Source organism: Camelus bactrianus, chromosome 13 (assembly GCF_048773025.1).
Source record: "Camelus bactrianus isolate YW-2024 breed Bactrian camel chromosome 13, ASM4877302v1, whole genome shotgun sequence".
Taxonomy (NCBI): domain Eukaryota; kingdom Metazoa; phylum Chordata; class Mammalia; order Artiodactyla; family Camelidae; genus Camelus; species Camelus bactrianus.
In genome coordinates this window covers 39,633,685-39,650,468 of record NC_133551.1, presented here as the reverse complement: position 1 = coordinate 39,650,468, position 16,784 = coordinate 39,633,685, and the positions used below count along the sequence as shown (strand labels likewise).

The 16,784-nt window shown below is 39.8% G+C and overlaps 1 protein-coding gene across 3 annotated transcripts in view; it reads right to left on the bottom strand.

The window, feature by feature from the left end:
• The window catches only part of USP24 (ubiquitin specific peptidase 24), a 120,159-nt gene extending 105,527 nt beyond the window's left edge, over nucleotides 1-14,632 (bottom strand). For all 3 annotated transcript variants that reach the window (XM_074376402.1, XM_074376404.1, XM_074376403.1), the window contains exon 1: nucleotides 14,001-14,632. In XM_074376402.1, coding sequence (XP_074232503.1) covers nucleotides 14,001-14,324 — 324 coding nt within the window. In that variant the 5' untranslated portion in view covers nucleotides 14,325-14,632. The remainder of the gene's footprint in view (nucleotides 1-14,000) is intronic.
• Between the last annotated feature and the right edge of the window lie 2,152 nt (nucleotides 14,633-16,784).

Here is a 16,784-nt window from a genome sequence, read left to right as displayed (position 1 = left end):
TTCACTTTTAAAAAGATACTCCGTGTTCTTTCTAGCAATATGTTCTAATTCATCTTAATCCTTATAGCCATAATATGCCATACTTCATTAGGCTTAACAAAAAGGTTCAAAGTGAAGAAATGGAGGATGAAGGCAGGGAAAATGAAAGGGAAAGAAAGCAAGGCATTGCTTGTGTGTGGAAACAGCAGAACTGAGAGTCAAGAAACATGGGTTTAAGACCCACCACTAGGGGTGTGATTTTAGACCTGGGTTTCTTAATCTTAGCACTACTGACATTTTAGGCTTTCTTGATGGGGGCTGTTTGGTGCATTGTGAAATGTTGGGCAGCTTCCCTGGCCTCTGCTCACTATGTATCAGTATTACTCCTCTAGCTGTGACAGTCAAAAGGTCTCCAGACATTCCCAAATGTCCCCAGAGGACAAAATCACCCCTGTTTAAGAACCACTGCCTCAGATTAAGACTTGATATCTTCACACTGTAGTTTCATCTATAAAATGAAAATGTTTACCTATCGACCTAAGATCGCTGGCTCTAAAAATGCTAAAATTCTATAAAAGATCAGAATAAAGAGGACTAAAAGTGCAGTCTTACTAAAGGGGAGCAAATAATGTCATGAAAGGAGTTACTATTTTAGTTCAGTTTCCCTTATTACCTTAATAGATAATGATAAAACTTCCTTGTACACTCAAAATGATTCAATTATAAAATCTTTTAAAAATACAGTAAGAGAATCGGGTTATTTTTAAGTGTCAGTATCAAAAGACTAAAAAGATGTAACGATTATTCTAGACTCTACATTAAAGGGACATGATAACCAAATGCAATGCATATTTTGGATTCAATTCTGCATTTTTTTCAACACAATGATGCATTTGAAGTGCTTAATATAGAGCCTAGTACTTTATTACATGATTTTTTTAAAGGTTATATTCCATTTATAGTCATAAAATATTTGCTGAATTCCCCATGTTGTACAATCTATACTTGTAGGTTATTTTGTACCTAATATTTTATACTTCTTAATTCCCTACCTCTATATTGTCCCCCCCCCCACTGGTAACCACTAGTTTGTTCTCTACATCTATGAGTCTGCTTCTTTTATGTTATATTAACTAGTTTGTTGTATTTTTAAGATGCCACATACATGTGGTATCATACAGCATTTATCTTTCTGTCTGACTTATTTCACTTAGCATAATGTCCTTCAAGTCCATCTGCGTTGCTGCAAATGGCAGCAGTATGGCTGAGTGGTATTCCATTGTGTGGGTATGTATACGTATCACATCTTCTTAATCCATTCACCTGTTGATGGACACCTAGGTTGCTTCCATACCTTGGCAACTGTAAATAATGCTGCTATGAACACTGGGATGCATGTATTTTTTAGAATTAGTGTTTTTGGTTTTTCTTGGATATATACACCCACGTTGAATCCAGGTGAAAGGTATGCCAGTGTTCACTGTATTGTTCTTACAACTCTTCTGTAGGTTGGAAATTGCTCAAGATAAAAACTTAAAAAAATACATCCAGTATACAAATCCAATTACACCCACAATGGATCTGTCATTGGCCATAGCACACACACCTTTACTAACATTTTATTAAGTACTTTTAGCTAATGCTCTTCATTCTGTCAGTCCCCTGGGATAGTTGGAGGCCCTGTTGGGGATAAGCTACTCTGAAAAAGCAACCTGATCTGATGCTACTCATCCCCACCCACCCTTCAGAATCACTGCAATAAGCTATGATCTCCTTGAAGGCAGACATGTGTTTTAGCAATCAGAAGCCAGACCAGAGCCAAAGGCATTCAATAAATATTTATTTACTGCTGAACAAACAGTTCCCATACTACTGCTTCTTTCCTCCTCCTACTTCCTCCACACACCCTTTTTTAAAAAAAAATTACTGGGGTTAAGAAAGGAGGGGTAAAAAATGAACAGTGTGTCAATCAATAGCCTTACTTCAAAATAAACTCATTTAGATTAATATTAACATCATTAATCATTATTATAGTGATAAATGAGACAAATAAGTAGGACAATCTAGAACAAAACCAACACTAAAAATCAGTTTACTGTTTTAATTAATCTGTAGCATATTTCTCTCTCTTCTCCAGAAATGATCAACTCTGCAAAAAATCTCCTTACTGAAGCTGAGCTCAACTAAGACATGTAACAAAGCTACATGAAAACAGACTGGCAAACAGTCCTATTGTCAAAGGCTTGTTTCTTTCAGCATGCATTATGTTCTTTCCTGTCTGTGATATTTTTCTATGAGCTACAGAAAAACTTATAAAGCAGAGAGAGTGGTACTTAACACCAAAGTTCAAATTTAATGAGTAATGTCCAAAATGGTGTCTACAGAAAGACACTGGCAACAGTTCCAAAAAGTTCCTTCCCACGAACTGTAAAACAAGGTAAATACCATGACAGAAATCTGCTGTAGGACTTCCAAAATACTTGTGACCTTCAAGCCATGGTGTAGGTTATTTTAGGTAAGATTCACTTTAAGAAATGACTTGATGTACATGAGTGGAGGAGAATGTGTTCCAAAATGGTGATGCAAACTAAATATTTTCCAGATCAGATTCTTTTATGTGTTTCCCTGGTCTTTACCAGAAATACAGAAGATCAGACCCTGTCCTCAAAAGACTCACAATTCAGTCTGGATGACAAATACATGAATATTTCCAATACAGTGGGATAAATGCTGACAGAGGACTGAATGTAAGGATTTCTATTCCAGCTCAAGAAGGGACTTTTAACTAAGTGAAGGGGAAGAGTGAATGGGCAGAAGCGTGAATGGAAAGAAGAGAGTATCAAGCTCTAACAGAAAACTACTGGAAAACCTGATTAACAGTGCATGTGGTATGTTAGCATTTGGAATCTTCTGGGAGTTGCTAGATTGAAATAAAGAAGATGTCCAATACCTATCTCTGCCAACTTGTGGAGAAAGGATCAAGTACAAGATCAGTTTGATGTCACACAGTACTATGGACTAAGTCTCATGGTCCAATATGGCAAGAGAAGAGGAAAGAGGGAAAGGAGGACAGTCCAGGTAGGAGAAAAAGCAAGCGTGTACATAAGCAAGGAGTCATAAAACAACTTGGCATATTTAAAGGCTGATTTTTTTTTAAGGTATCCTCTAACAGTTAATCAACATGCACTGTTTTATTTCTGTATTCATTAAAATATATAATTAAGGCAAGTGTTATGTTTTTAGAATATTAATACCTTCCCAAGGTATCATTCAAAATGTTTAATTTCCAACCTGTAAGTGTATAATACTTCCCAGTTCATATTTATGATAATTACTGTATTTGATACATAGAGAATAAAAAGGTAGTTTTAAGAAAGTAAGATATACAAATTAGGCATTATTTCAAGAGATTTGTATACTGACTATTAAATGCCCAGTACCCATGTGCAACTGTGGACAGACTCAGGCAGGGGATCACTAACCCTCGTCAGGTTTACAAGGATGCTAAGTAGACAGATGGACACAACACCTTCATAAATGACAGCACATGCTCAACCTTCCCCTCCTCAACCCTCAACGCTTTTTATAAACCTATCAATTAACAGGTGACATTAGAAAGTGCTGAATGAGAAAGCAAGGTAAACAAGATAAACACCTTTGAGGGAGAAAAAAATGAATCAAATGTCAATTTTGCCCCCCTAACCGAAACTAGCATCTAACAAAGGAAACGGTGGTGATTAAAATACAGCAAGTGTGTGAGGAAGGATATACTAAAGATGATCTACAGTAAAAGACTTCCTCACATCAGAAAGACAGTGTGTTAAATATACAAAAATACTTGGTGAGAAGCAGAAGTTCCCTTCCTGACTCAGCTAGTGATCCAAGAGTCAAGGTCCCCATCCCTAAACTGATGAGATTTAACACCACAAGATCCCAAAGGTCCCATCCAGCTTTGAAACAGATCTTCAATTTCAATCCTTAAATCTACAATTTTTGGTATTGCTTATTGGAACATAGAGAGAAGAGGGCAGGAAATATTCTGTTCTACAGATAATTTTTCTGTTTTATAAAGTGTATCTTGCCAGGTATTCTTGATATTTCTCTCCCATATTATAATCATTGTGACGTGGGTGAATCCAACGTAACTCAGCATTGATTCTGATCTTTGTTCTTAACAAATGCTTGAAATTCCTTTACCACAGATATGTTTTATACTCCAACTTAAAAACCTCAAAGTAATGAAAAGCTTGCCTGTTATTCTCTACAGATGTCAATATATCTGTACACATATCATGAACCAATTGTTTTTACGGTGCAAATTTTATATATTACACATACATTTTTTGCCTGGTGTAACTTCAGCACTGAGAATACTGATTGTTCAATAGATGCCTGATGTCTTCTCAAAAACAAGTATGATATATAAACTAGTGAAATATAGGATAATCTGCTGCTACTGTAACTCACCAAAACGAAGCAGACATCACGAGAAGGAAATCTGACAAAACGAATATTACTAATATTTTTAAAGTATTAAAGTATTTTAGCAAAGACAGTTCACTCCAAAATAAAACCGCAATTTTTAAAAATGATAATAAACTAAGGATTCCTAATGTTATCAATCCTAGAAATGTTTTTCATTTACATAGTTACTGCTATTTCCGACATCATTAAGTCTTTCTAAAATCAACAACATTCCTTAGCTTTAAGATGGCTTTTTTGTTTTGGTATTGTCAACAATCATAAGAGATTTTTAGCCTAAACAAAGACCAGCTCTTTCCTTGATTAAAAAAAAAATACACATTTATGACTTTAGGACAAAAAGTAATGCCATTTAGTTGAAGTAATAACATCATTCTTAAAAGAAATGCTAGTTGAGATAATCATAGATCTACTAATATTAAACACTCAACAAGTAAGTAAATACAAATTCTGTACATTCCATGGCATTAAAGAAATATCACTTGAAAAAAAAAATCACTCTGTTTCCTGGCAATGGATACCACTATAGATCAAATTACATCACAAAAAATTGTTGAGGACTATTCAAATGCTTTTGATAGATCTAATCTCTTATTTTCAACCCATGATTCTTTAAGGCCTCAATTTTCTTAATTATAACATTATAATTTATTGGGCACAGAGCATAAGAAATCCACCAGCCTTGAAACTATAACAGAGAAGGGACTATGTATGATTGGTTCACCACTGTACTCCCAATATCCAGCTCAGTACCCAGCATACAATCAATGCCCAATAAAAACCTTCTGAATGAGTAGCTGTTTTGTTAAATGGGCTGGTAGCTGTTTTGCCACTCTGACATTTTAGTGCAGTGTCTGTTTTTATCACTAGAATTTATTTTGTATCATTATTTAACATAAATCTAGAGTTTTTCTTCTGAGAACTCTTTAATTACTTTTTAAAAAAATTTTTCTGATTTTTTTAACTTTTTTTTTATTGATTTATAATCATCTTACAATGTGTCAAATTCCAGTGTAGAGCACAATTTTTCAGTTATATACGAACATATATATATTCATTGTCACATTTTTTTCTCTGTGAGCTACCATAAGATCTTGTATATATTTCCCTGTGCTATACAGTATAATTTTGTTTATCTATTCTACAATTTTGAAGTCCCAGTTTAATTACTTTCTATTTAATAAAAATATCAGAAATAGCAGTCTCACCCTCTTAAAAATGTGTAAATAGACACGAAAGAGTACATTAAATTACATAAAGACAGAAAGAGTCAAGTGAGTGGAATGCTTTCTGGAAACAGGAGATGAGACTGGGTCTGGAGCCCACCAACAGCCCCACAATGCTGAGTAACAGTAGACAAGAGAAAGCCTTGTTGGCCAGGTGTGCATCTAATTCCATCCCTTTGGCAAAGCAAAGCAAAACAAACAAACAAAAAACTATGCTCCAAAGACAGCTGCTTCCAAGATACAGTCACAGACCTTGGAGTCTTGGAGTCTGGCAGGTAATCTAAAGGCCAATCTAAACACACTGGGGTTATAGATAACACAGTCCTAAAACAACCAGCAAAGCAAAACGCTCTGAGAGCTGAGATATTAGGCGAGGGCTGGGGAAACATGCCAAAAAGGAGAAAGGCAGGAAAAGCAATTACACAGAAGTTCCATCAAGGCTTAAACCATGACTCAAATTTGAGAAGTCCTGCTCAACCACATCTTCTAAGACACGGTTCTCCTGTAACTGAAACTAATTAGAAACTATCTAATAGGTAGATAATCAAATATGAATTCTGGATTTTCAAAAAATGTTCCCAATTATATGTTAGGAAGCAGTATGCTTTTTTCTGTATTTCACTCAGATAAAACACATATTAAATCTTTTTATATTTAATTTTCATCAGTAACAGTTACTGTTTTGTTTTGTTTTCTCAGTAGCAAGGTTTTAAAATAAATTTGGAGTGTAGGCAAAATTCTCCTAAGAATCAAGATACTTTAGCTTTTTTTTTTTAAGCTATTTTCACTTCTAATGGACACCACAGTTTGGTTTGTCTTCATTTAATAAAGTTTATATACTTTTCAGAGGCTCGTTAATTTTTTTTAATTCAGAAAAATACAGAGAGAATTAGTAGTCCTATCACCCAAAAATAATAGTACTAGTGTTTTAACACCAGCTTATTTTAAAAATCAGGTGTGTATGTTTGTTTACATGTGCTATTTTCCGAAAGGCCTGATAGCTTTTAATTTCTCAAAGATGTCAATGAATGACAAAAAGTAACCACAGATCTAGCGCAAGATGTCCATTTTACAGATGAGAAAACAGGCTTACTGACTTGAGAGGCAAACTGACTTGTCCAATAACATAGACAAGAACCCTGAAGAGAAACACAGAGTCTCCCAAATCCCTGGTTCAGTACTCTTTCAAATACCATTTGACTTTTTATTTCACTTAAGATGTTTTTTCCATCCATTTTATTTCTCTATCCAATCAGATATTGTGAGCCTAGGGTCCTAGGGACAGAGATAGAAAGAAATAATCCCATTCCTCAACTCTAATGCAAATACAGATACATACATATAAACACGTACCTTTAGTGTATCTACAAAATGCAGTGGGAGAATGTGGTGGTGTGAGACAAGTGTACCTTGAGGAGAAATGGCACTTGAGCTAATGGTGAAGAATGAATCCATGTTAGCCAGGCAGATGGATGCTGGGGTTTGGGGGTGAGAGTGAGGAAACAGATGGCCCCTGAACTGCAAGGGAGAGCATGGCACTGGAAGGCAGGAGGTAAAACCAGATAGATAAGGATGGAGACCTTGAAAGAAAGGAATTTATAGAGTTTACCTATAGGAATAAGGAACCACCAAAATTTCTGAGCAAGGTTATCCCATAACTAAAATTTGCATTTTACAAAGATCTTTCTGGTACCAGTGAGCAGCACAGAGAAACATTAAGAAAGAGACATGAACAAAACAAGGGTAGTAACAGAGGGGCAGACAGATGGGGCAGGAGAGAGATTTAAGGTTAGAATTAACAGGCTTTTCAATAAGAAAAGGGAGTAAGGAGTCTAAAATAAATTAAACAATTAATAGATGGTGTTGTCGTCTGTATATGGAATGCCTTCATATTTTCTAGGATCTGAAATAAATTCTAAATTGCTACCAAAATGCTACATTGTAGATTTCTAACTATAAGTTTCAGAAAGCAATTCAATTTTCAACCAAAATAGCCAGTATAAGAGTGAGAAATGCAAAGAAGGAAAAAAAAGCCAAAAATATTGACCTGTTTATGAAAAGCTAGATTCTCAAAGTACACAAAGCAGAATTTGAAAAGTTTTGACCACAGATTATCTGACCAATGAATCTTCCTAGAAAAGATTGTAATTTCACAAACCATTCTGGAAACCTACTGATAAAGAATGTATCATGTTTACAAAGTTTTTTTAATAAAATATTGCTAACATAAACATTAAACTTAAGTGAGAGCACATCAAATGCTGCTACTTGAATTCTACAATGCAAATAACTGGCTAAGACATTAAGAAAAGCAAACGGTGTGCTGGAACTTATCTTAAGAAGTGTGTCTTTGGCGGGCACCTAAGATGCTACTTATTTCTAAGAGGAAAAATAAAATCTTCAACTTAGCCCTACAAAAAGATTACACAGACCTCTGTATCATGGCTGAAGCATTTTCATTTCTGGAAAGATTATCAGAATACAATTTTGACTTAATTGTGTTAGCTCTTTTCTTCAGAACAATTAAAAATAAACCAAATCTAATGTCACCAACTACTAATATGAACTCAAAATTTTTTTATAAATCAGTTGTGACTGAAAGATGTTTCAATATTGAACAATAAAAATTCCTATGATAATAATGAGAATGAGAAATACAAACTTACAGAAGAAACTAAAACTCCTTAGAAGGAAGGTGAGAAAAAAAATTCACTTTTGAAAATGACACACAACTTTCAGCAGGGCCTCTGCAATGTAGAATTCTCAGACTGAAACATCCCTGTATCTGAATATCTCAGGTACCTGAAAGCTTACTTCTTTATGAGCCCAGCTTTCTTCCTCTTTCTTTTTTTTTAAACTAAAATCTTGCTAATAAACTGTATTACATATCCCTGATCTTTCTTAAAAAGAGCATACTGCAGCTTTTTCTTGAGCGTAGCATCATTAAGAACAGTTAAAATCTTAGGGTCACACAGCATGTAAAGCTGCTCCACATCACCCTATACAAACTGGCGACCCTGCTTTGCTTTTTTCAAGTTTCTCTGTCCCCTCTCATACCCCTGAGCTGCCACCTGTCTCTTCTCACTACTGTCAAGTGTACTTGCCTCTAACAGCCCATCACCTCATGTTTGGACTACAAAAAACTTCTCATTTGCTACTTGTAACCTGATAGGAAACCAAGTATTAAAACTTATTTGAACTATCTTTTTTAAAAAAACAAGCTAAAACACATGAGTGAAATGCATGATCTTTAGGGCATTAAATGTATGGGGGCATTTTGAAACGGTCTGAGCTTATGCATTTTACTTCTTATTTCTGTGTTCCAAATAAGAACATTTCCTAGAAAACTGAACTCCAGACATGAAAAGCATTACTGAACTAATCTTTCTAAATATAATAGTTCTTATTAAAAGTATTTCATCTTCGCACTCAAATTCAAACAAAATATATGTAACACGATATTTGAGCAGTAAGCACAAAGACACGTAGTATACTGATGCCTGCTATTTAGGTTATATTACCGTTGAAACCCTTTCCTCAGATTGTTAAAACATTACATTTATTTTTCTAATATCATAATGGGTTTCAAATTTTAAGCTAACAGCAATATTACATTGTATAAAGCTGTCACTACCTACTATGATTTCACTAGAATACATACTCATCGACACACAAAAGGTAATTCCTTCATGCCAAATTCCAGTCACTCTAGTAGCAAATGGCCAGGTGTTTACAAGGTAGGAACCAACCATTAGATAAACTCACAGGCCTAATTCCCAAAGGAAATATATACTAGATTAGAAAAAAAATTCTTATTTCAAAATTAATCTTTGAGACTCCCTATTTTTATTTCATTTACTTTCAACTTATTTTTGGAATTATTCTATTGTTTAACTCTAAAATCTTAAAATATATTCCATTTTTAAAAAAATGTATCAAATCATGGTAAATCACAAACTACATGTATTCAAATCACAAATAATAACTAAAGTTTACTTATTTGAGATTCACTTCACACTCAGATGTGCTAGGATTGTGCATTTTAGGAAAAAAAGGACATGAATTTTAATATAAACCTTAATATATTATATAACATATTTTATATATAATGTATGGTAACTTTAATTCATGTATAACTACCCACTTAATACCAAAGGGGAAAAAAGAAGCAGAAATGAGTTAAGGAACTACATTATGTGATTTTTTGTGTATGTGTGATTTATACATATTATAGGAGGGCCAACTTTGGGGCTCTTAAAAAACAACAAGAAAAAAGCAATGAAATCTTGCAATCACTTCAGACAAAGCACTTCTCAGAAATACTGTCCTCAATAAAACAGGAACAACAAGGAGTTCACAAAATATTGGCGAGATCACAATATTAAATGTCACTTCTAGGAATATTAATTATCACAGAAGTAAACAGCTAAGAAAGGTATTCCTAGTTGGTAAATTAAAATCTCTCTGCAAAAAATTTTCCATTTTAGTATTTTCTAAAGACAAAACAAGGAGACTTACTGAATAAGGTACATTTCACAACTGTTACATTTTATAAGGTGCCTATAACAGTACCTGGTTCTAAATTCTAACTCTTTGGACAGGATCACAGTTCATAAAGGACCAACTCTCCCAGCTCTGTGGAGGGTAGAACCAGGCAGCATGTCCTTAGTAGTGGCCAGCAGGGTTGACATTAGCCATATAAGAAACACTGAAGAATTCTGAAAGTGGGGATGTTAAACATCTGGATAAGTTATTTAGGGCAACTGTGAGATCTCACTGTCTTTAATAATAGAACAGACTCATACCTGCCGAGGAAAATTTTTGAAGTAATGCTATTCAAAATCAAAACTGGACAATTTTTCAAAGTCCCGTCCAGAGCCAGAGACCAAGAGTTACATATACAACTACATCCAACAATACTAGTAACAACCAAACACAACTTTCTGCAAAGCAATACCTTTACTTCTGTGGCTTTCTGCAGTTTATGTGCTCTGCTAGATATCTGGGTCTTTTTAATCTGCCTTCTCCTTGTTTCTACTGAACCAGAGGTTAACTGCTTTTACTTTCCAAATTTTAATTTTTAAACCAAATCCTAATTATAGCATGGGTCCAAATTACTAAACTGATTCACCTCACTACGTGACCTTGGGAAGTCACTTCTTGTAAATGAGAGGCTTGCACTAAGATCCACCAGAATGTAACCTCCCTGTTCTGTCCACCACTCTATTCCCAGCTCTGGGACATGAAAGGCATTAAATGTTTACCAAATAAGAAGATGATTCCTGTCGCCAAGTGACAAATATAAAATAAATGGAATCATTTTACTTTCTTTTTTTTTTTTAACTATTAGATTTTAATCTGTATATTCCCAAATGTTTTAAGAGGACACGGAAATTGAAATTTCCTATGGAGCAAACAGAAATTTGTAATTTCAAACAAAGTACTCATTTTTTAGAAATAAAATGAGTGGATTACACAAGAGTTGCCAATCTTCACCCAGTTTGTCACACTTCCCTTTTCTTCATCCCCTGTAACTCATTACCATGTCTGTCCCTTTCTCATTTGAAAGGAAGGCAGCTGGTAGGGAGAAAGTGCAATGGACTTGGCAGTGAGTGGGTCTGAGCTCTAGTCCCATCTCTTCCATTAACTGGCTTGTTGGGGACACGCCACTTCCCCTTTGGGGCCTGCAAGGCATTTGTAAAACAAGGGAGCTAAACTAATTCTTAATTTCTAAAGTCTTCTGCTATAAAAATCTATGATTCTCCTTTCATTCTTCTCATTATTCTGTTCCTAATGCCTTGATTCAGTGCTTGCCAGCCACATCATTCCTAGACTAGTACAGGAGCCTCAAAATGTTTCTCTATCCCTCCATTTTCCCTTTTTATCTTAAAATGAATTCAACCCTAAAACCATGAGTTGAGCAGAGCAAAAAGCACACTGTCTTTGAAGTCAGAGACTGGGTTCAAATTCAGACTTTGCCACTAATTAAGCATAGCTCTAAAATGGTAATGTTATTAACTATCTCACTGAGGATCAAATAAAATGTATAAAAACACAGTGCCTGACACACTGTGGATGCTCAACAATGATTAGCACTTTTCCCTATTTTCCAAGACCAAATGCCTCAGGTTCCCACTGTCTACAGTAAGAACTACCCAGAAGCTACACAGGCAGCATGCAAGAAAATCTGTAAAACTAAAGGCAAATACTGGGTTAAATTTCTCACCAGGCTCCTGTGTGCCAGGAAAGTGTCTGCCTGTTTTCCTGCCAATACTTTTGGGTAAAGCAGTCTCAGTCACCAGCCCCTCGTGAACTCTCAAAATTAAATGATGCAGACAAATCCACAGGTCAAGAGGAAATGAAAACTTGACATGATTCTTCAGAAAGTCATAGATTCTCTGGATTTTACATGAAAGCAAACTCCTCAGCCTGTCATTCACACGAAAAGAAGTCAGTCCCAATTCTTAGTACTTAAACTTACAGGCAGTACAGCTGATGTTCAAGTACCACCAAGCAGTAGAATTTAATTTGATTTTTCAATTACTGAAAATTTAAAGGTGTGACAAAAGAAAAAAAGTAAAATTTCTCACAAAATGAGGATACATTGAACTTTGTAGAGCTATACAAACATCTTCAGAAAAAGCAACGGTTTTCTTCTTGATTTCAAAACTGGATCAAAACTAGAAGGAACAAGGAGAGGAGTGATGGGGATTTGCAAAGAGAAGCTCGTTTCTTAAAGGGACTTATAGTACAGTTATTTAATTATATGGGAATTCTTCCCCAAATTAGGAATAGTTACAATCTTTTATTTCCATACACTAGTCAATGAGATAGCTGAGTTACTGGGTAACGGAGGGCAATCAACCAAGTGTGTGGAAGTCTGGAAACCCAAGAGTTCTTGTGAAGAAACCTGGTTTTTTGAAGTGTCACCTTTCCCAAGCCACTTCAGCCCAAGCAACTGCTGCAAAAGCACATAATTAAAAGGATGTAACATTATTTAAGAAAAAAATTATTTCAGGAGGCTTAGCTTCATTAAGAATTATCCAAATTCGCTTATCTACTTAAAGACCCAAACCACTAGTCTGAAAGCAGGCCAACCTGCCCTACCGGACCCTTGAAATGCACTATCCAGCTAATTGGACAAAAATTCTGGCCATGAGCTGCCATTTTTCTGCAAAGTAATGATTCACCAGCACTGTTGTTTCTGGTCGATCCTCTTTTAAAAATCAGAGATCAAGTCTGTTTTCTCCCCGACATTCTTTGCTCACAACCCAAATAGGACGAATCGTCTCCACTCAGACTTGAGGTCTGATCAAAGCCATTGTCTAGATGGCCCTTTCTCCTCAACGGACTCCTCCTCTCCCATTATCTCCCACCCTGTCCCGGTCCCTCTGCACAGCACCCTCAGTGTTGCTACAGTCCCTTTCCCCAGTCTAGTTTTCCCTCATTTCTGACTTAACTGATGACCAGTACTCTGCTTACCCAGACTCCGTTCAAGCTTCTTCTAATTCCAGTCTCATCCCTGCCTAGCCCCTCCTGAGTTCTGACTCCTGCCCTGGTCTCTAACCTCTCTCAGTCTAATCCCCATGGTTTTAATACCTGACCTTATTAACGATAGTTCCCCTCCCCGCCCCCCGCAGACTTTATTGCAGCTGAGCCCCCTCCCCCACTTATATCAATTCTTGTCATTCCTGGCCTCTGCCCCGTCCCTCTTCATTTTAGACCCTACCCAATCTCCTCTCTTTCTGGTCCCGGGCTAAAATCCAAGCCCCATTCCTAACCGCAAGTCCTCCTGTGACCCTAGCAAAGGCCACTACTCTGGCTGGCCAATCCCACTTTTTCTCTGACTCTGAACCTGGTGCCTCCCACACTCCTTCAATGAAACCCTGGGCCACGAAATCTCTGACCCCTGCCTCGTCTAGTACTCCATTTCTGACCCCCCCCATCCACATGTCCTCTCCATCACACACTCCAGGCCAGTGTGTCTGTGTTTCCCCCATCTCGGATGCTCGCGTTGGACCCTCCGCCCCATCGCGCTCAGTTCGAAACCCGGGAGACCCCTCCCCACCCCACCGCGCAGCCATGCCTGGCATCCCTAACTCCCAATGACTCCCTCTCCTATGGGTCCTTCTCCCCGCTAGACCCTAGGCCGGTGACCTCCGTCCTGACGAGCCAGGTGCCCCACTGCCCCTCTCTGCGCCTCCCCCGCCCCGCGCTCCCTCCGCACTCCAAGCCCAGTGGGGTGTGTCCCCTCCCCAGAGCACTCTGGCCCACTGGCCTTTCCCACGGGGGTCACGAGCCTCCTCTCCTCACCTCGGCGTCCACCACCTCGTGGTACGCGGGCGGGGGGTCGAAACCGCCGCCGCCTCCGGTGCTCCCGCCGCGGGAGGGACCACTGCCGCCGTCGCCGCCGCCGCCGTCGCCCCGTGAGCCCCCGCCAGGCCCGGGGCTGGGGCCGCCGCCGCTATCCATGGGCTCATAGCCGCCGTAGTCCAGGCCCGGCCGCTCGTTGGTGAGCAGCGCCACGGCCTCGTTGATGTCGTTCTTGGCCAGGCGCAGGGCCTTGCGGATGGTGGCGGGATCCGAGAAGCCCATGCACAGCAGCGTGGTCATGTGCTGCTCCTCCTCCGATTCCATGGCTCGGGCCTCCGGGCCGCGCCGGCCGGCGGGCGGCGAAACTGCGGGTACCGGGCCTGGCGGGCCGCGCGGCACGGCCTCCGCGCCGTCCCCGCGCCCGGGCGGGCCCCTGCGCTCCTGGGCTGCGCGCTCCGCGGCCGCCGGGCCAGGTTGGGCGCGGACGTGGGCGCCGCAAGCCGAGCGACGGTGCTGGGGCTCTCAGGCGCGACGGCGGCCCGGCCCAGCCCTGCGCGCCGCCATGTTGGCCTCTTCCTCCGCCTCCGCCTCCTCCGCCCGCGGGGCCGCGCCTCCGCTCCCGGAAGCCGCACGAGCCGCCGCCGGGCCAGCCGGTCACGGGCGAGGGTTGGGGGATGATTTTTCGTTTTTCTTTTCCTTTCCTGTATTTTAAATAGATGCGATAAGGGAGGGGCCGCGCCGCGGAGCGTTTCTAGGGTGAAAAGGCTGCCGTGAGGCCCGGGCGGAGGCGAGAGAGGATCCGCCGCCGCCGCCGCCGCCGCCGCCGCCGCCGCCGCCGCCGCCGCCGCCGCCGCCGCCGCCGCCGCCGCCGCCGCCCGCCCATTCCTCCAGCAACAGGTTCCCCCGGGAGCGGGAGGGGCGGGAGCGAAGCGCAGCTCGCAGAGCGGAACGTCCCCGAAGTCTCCGAGCCGTCGATCCCGCCCGAGGCAGACGGCGCTTCCCCCGAACCTCCCCCGGAGTCCCCGCCGGACCCCACCTCCGGGACTCGCTCGCCCCGCCGTGGCCTGGAGCGCACCCCATCCTAAACGGAAGGCACTCGGCCGCTACTGTAATGCACTCCCAACCCGGTATGAAATGCGTCGCGGTCCTGGAGGAAATCCTCCCTCCGAGCTATCTGAGATACCCCTCAGCGCCGACAAAAATTCAGGCAAATCGACCCACCGGGCTGAAATGCATCCGCACATACGCTTGACCTACATCCCTCCAACTCTCGCTGAAATCACCCTAAACTGGTTAAAATTAATTCCCAGCCCTTGTTGAATTTTCCTTCCAACAGTGACTGACCACCTACCCCTACCCAACCTGACTGGATTCTACCAAACTCATGCTGAAATCCATTTTTACAACCTGAACTCTAAATCCCAGTGCTCTCTGTGAAACCCTCCCCAAACTCCAGAATGCAGCACCCTCCTTCAGCAACAGACTCATTAGAACACCTTGGACCTCTACCTCTGCTTCCCTCCTCGTGTTCACCCCACCACCGGCATTTTACTGCACCGTTTGGTTCGGTCTTTGTTTCTGCCCTTTAAGGAGGGGACCGCAACCCCTCTTTTTTATCTCCTTTGCAGGAAGGGACCCCACGCTGTTGATTTCCACCTTTGAACATTCCTCTTCCTCAACAAAGGCCTGCTTTCTTTGCTTTCTCTTTACACTTTCAGCGTTAGTGCACCAGGCCGTATCTTTAGTCCACTGACCCTACCATCTAAGCCCTGGTGTTTGCTGTTTTTCCCCTTTAATTTCCTTTAATTCATACTTCTCCTAGGTTTCTTCCTCCTTCTCCCCCGATGCTTTTTTGGTGTCTCATTACACACTAAATTAGTTCATCTCCTAATACCCTCACCCTGGTTTCCTCTTGAACCCTCAAGTCCGCCATCTAACCTTTCTCATCTCATCAAATCCCTACTGTTGCCAACCCAGCTACTCCCTAAAATCCCCGTTTACCCTAAGTCTTAAATTAGTGGCAGTTTCCAGAAATTTTCTCTGCACTCTCTTTATTACCATCCTTTTCCCTGGATGATGAGCCCTTCCTGCCCAGTACTTGCTACCTACACTTATAAACACCAGCAATTTGATTTACAGGGTGAATTTATCACTGTTGTTTACATTTAAATTAAGTAACTGTATTTGTTATATTGAATAAAGATTAGATTATAGACCAAAGACTAACACTAATACCCAAAGGAAGTAAAGTCTCTTAATTTGTTGATGAAAATAACAAAACTTCTTTCTCTAACCGTTCTGAACAACCAAACAGAACCTGCTAAGGAAGAGTGCCTATAATTGTATCAGGTCACAGTGTGTATATTGAGATAAAATTTTATTAAGTGTTATTAACTTCTAGGTACTCAATGACATTTAAAATATTTATCTGTGGCATATGAAGAATAAAAGTAATCTGAATAAAAGTAATCTAAATCAACCCAAGCAGACTGTCACAGAGTACATTTAATTTTATTTAATTTTTTTCAGTAAATATATACTCAGTATTTGTCAGGTACCAGGTACTGTTACTGGCACTGGTGATGCAACACTAAACAAAGCAGACAAAATTTGATGATGGCAAAGTGATGACATTCAATTTTGCCTGTATTTAAAAGAGTTAATTCAGTGACCAAATTTAGAGATGCATTAGAATGGAAGAGAAAGTAATAGGTAAAGAAAAAAAAAATGTTTTGCCACTAAATTATGAAATGAAACCCAAGAGGTGATGAGACAAAGCCGATC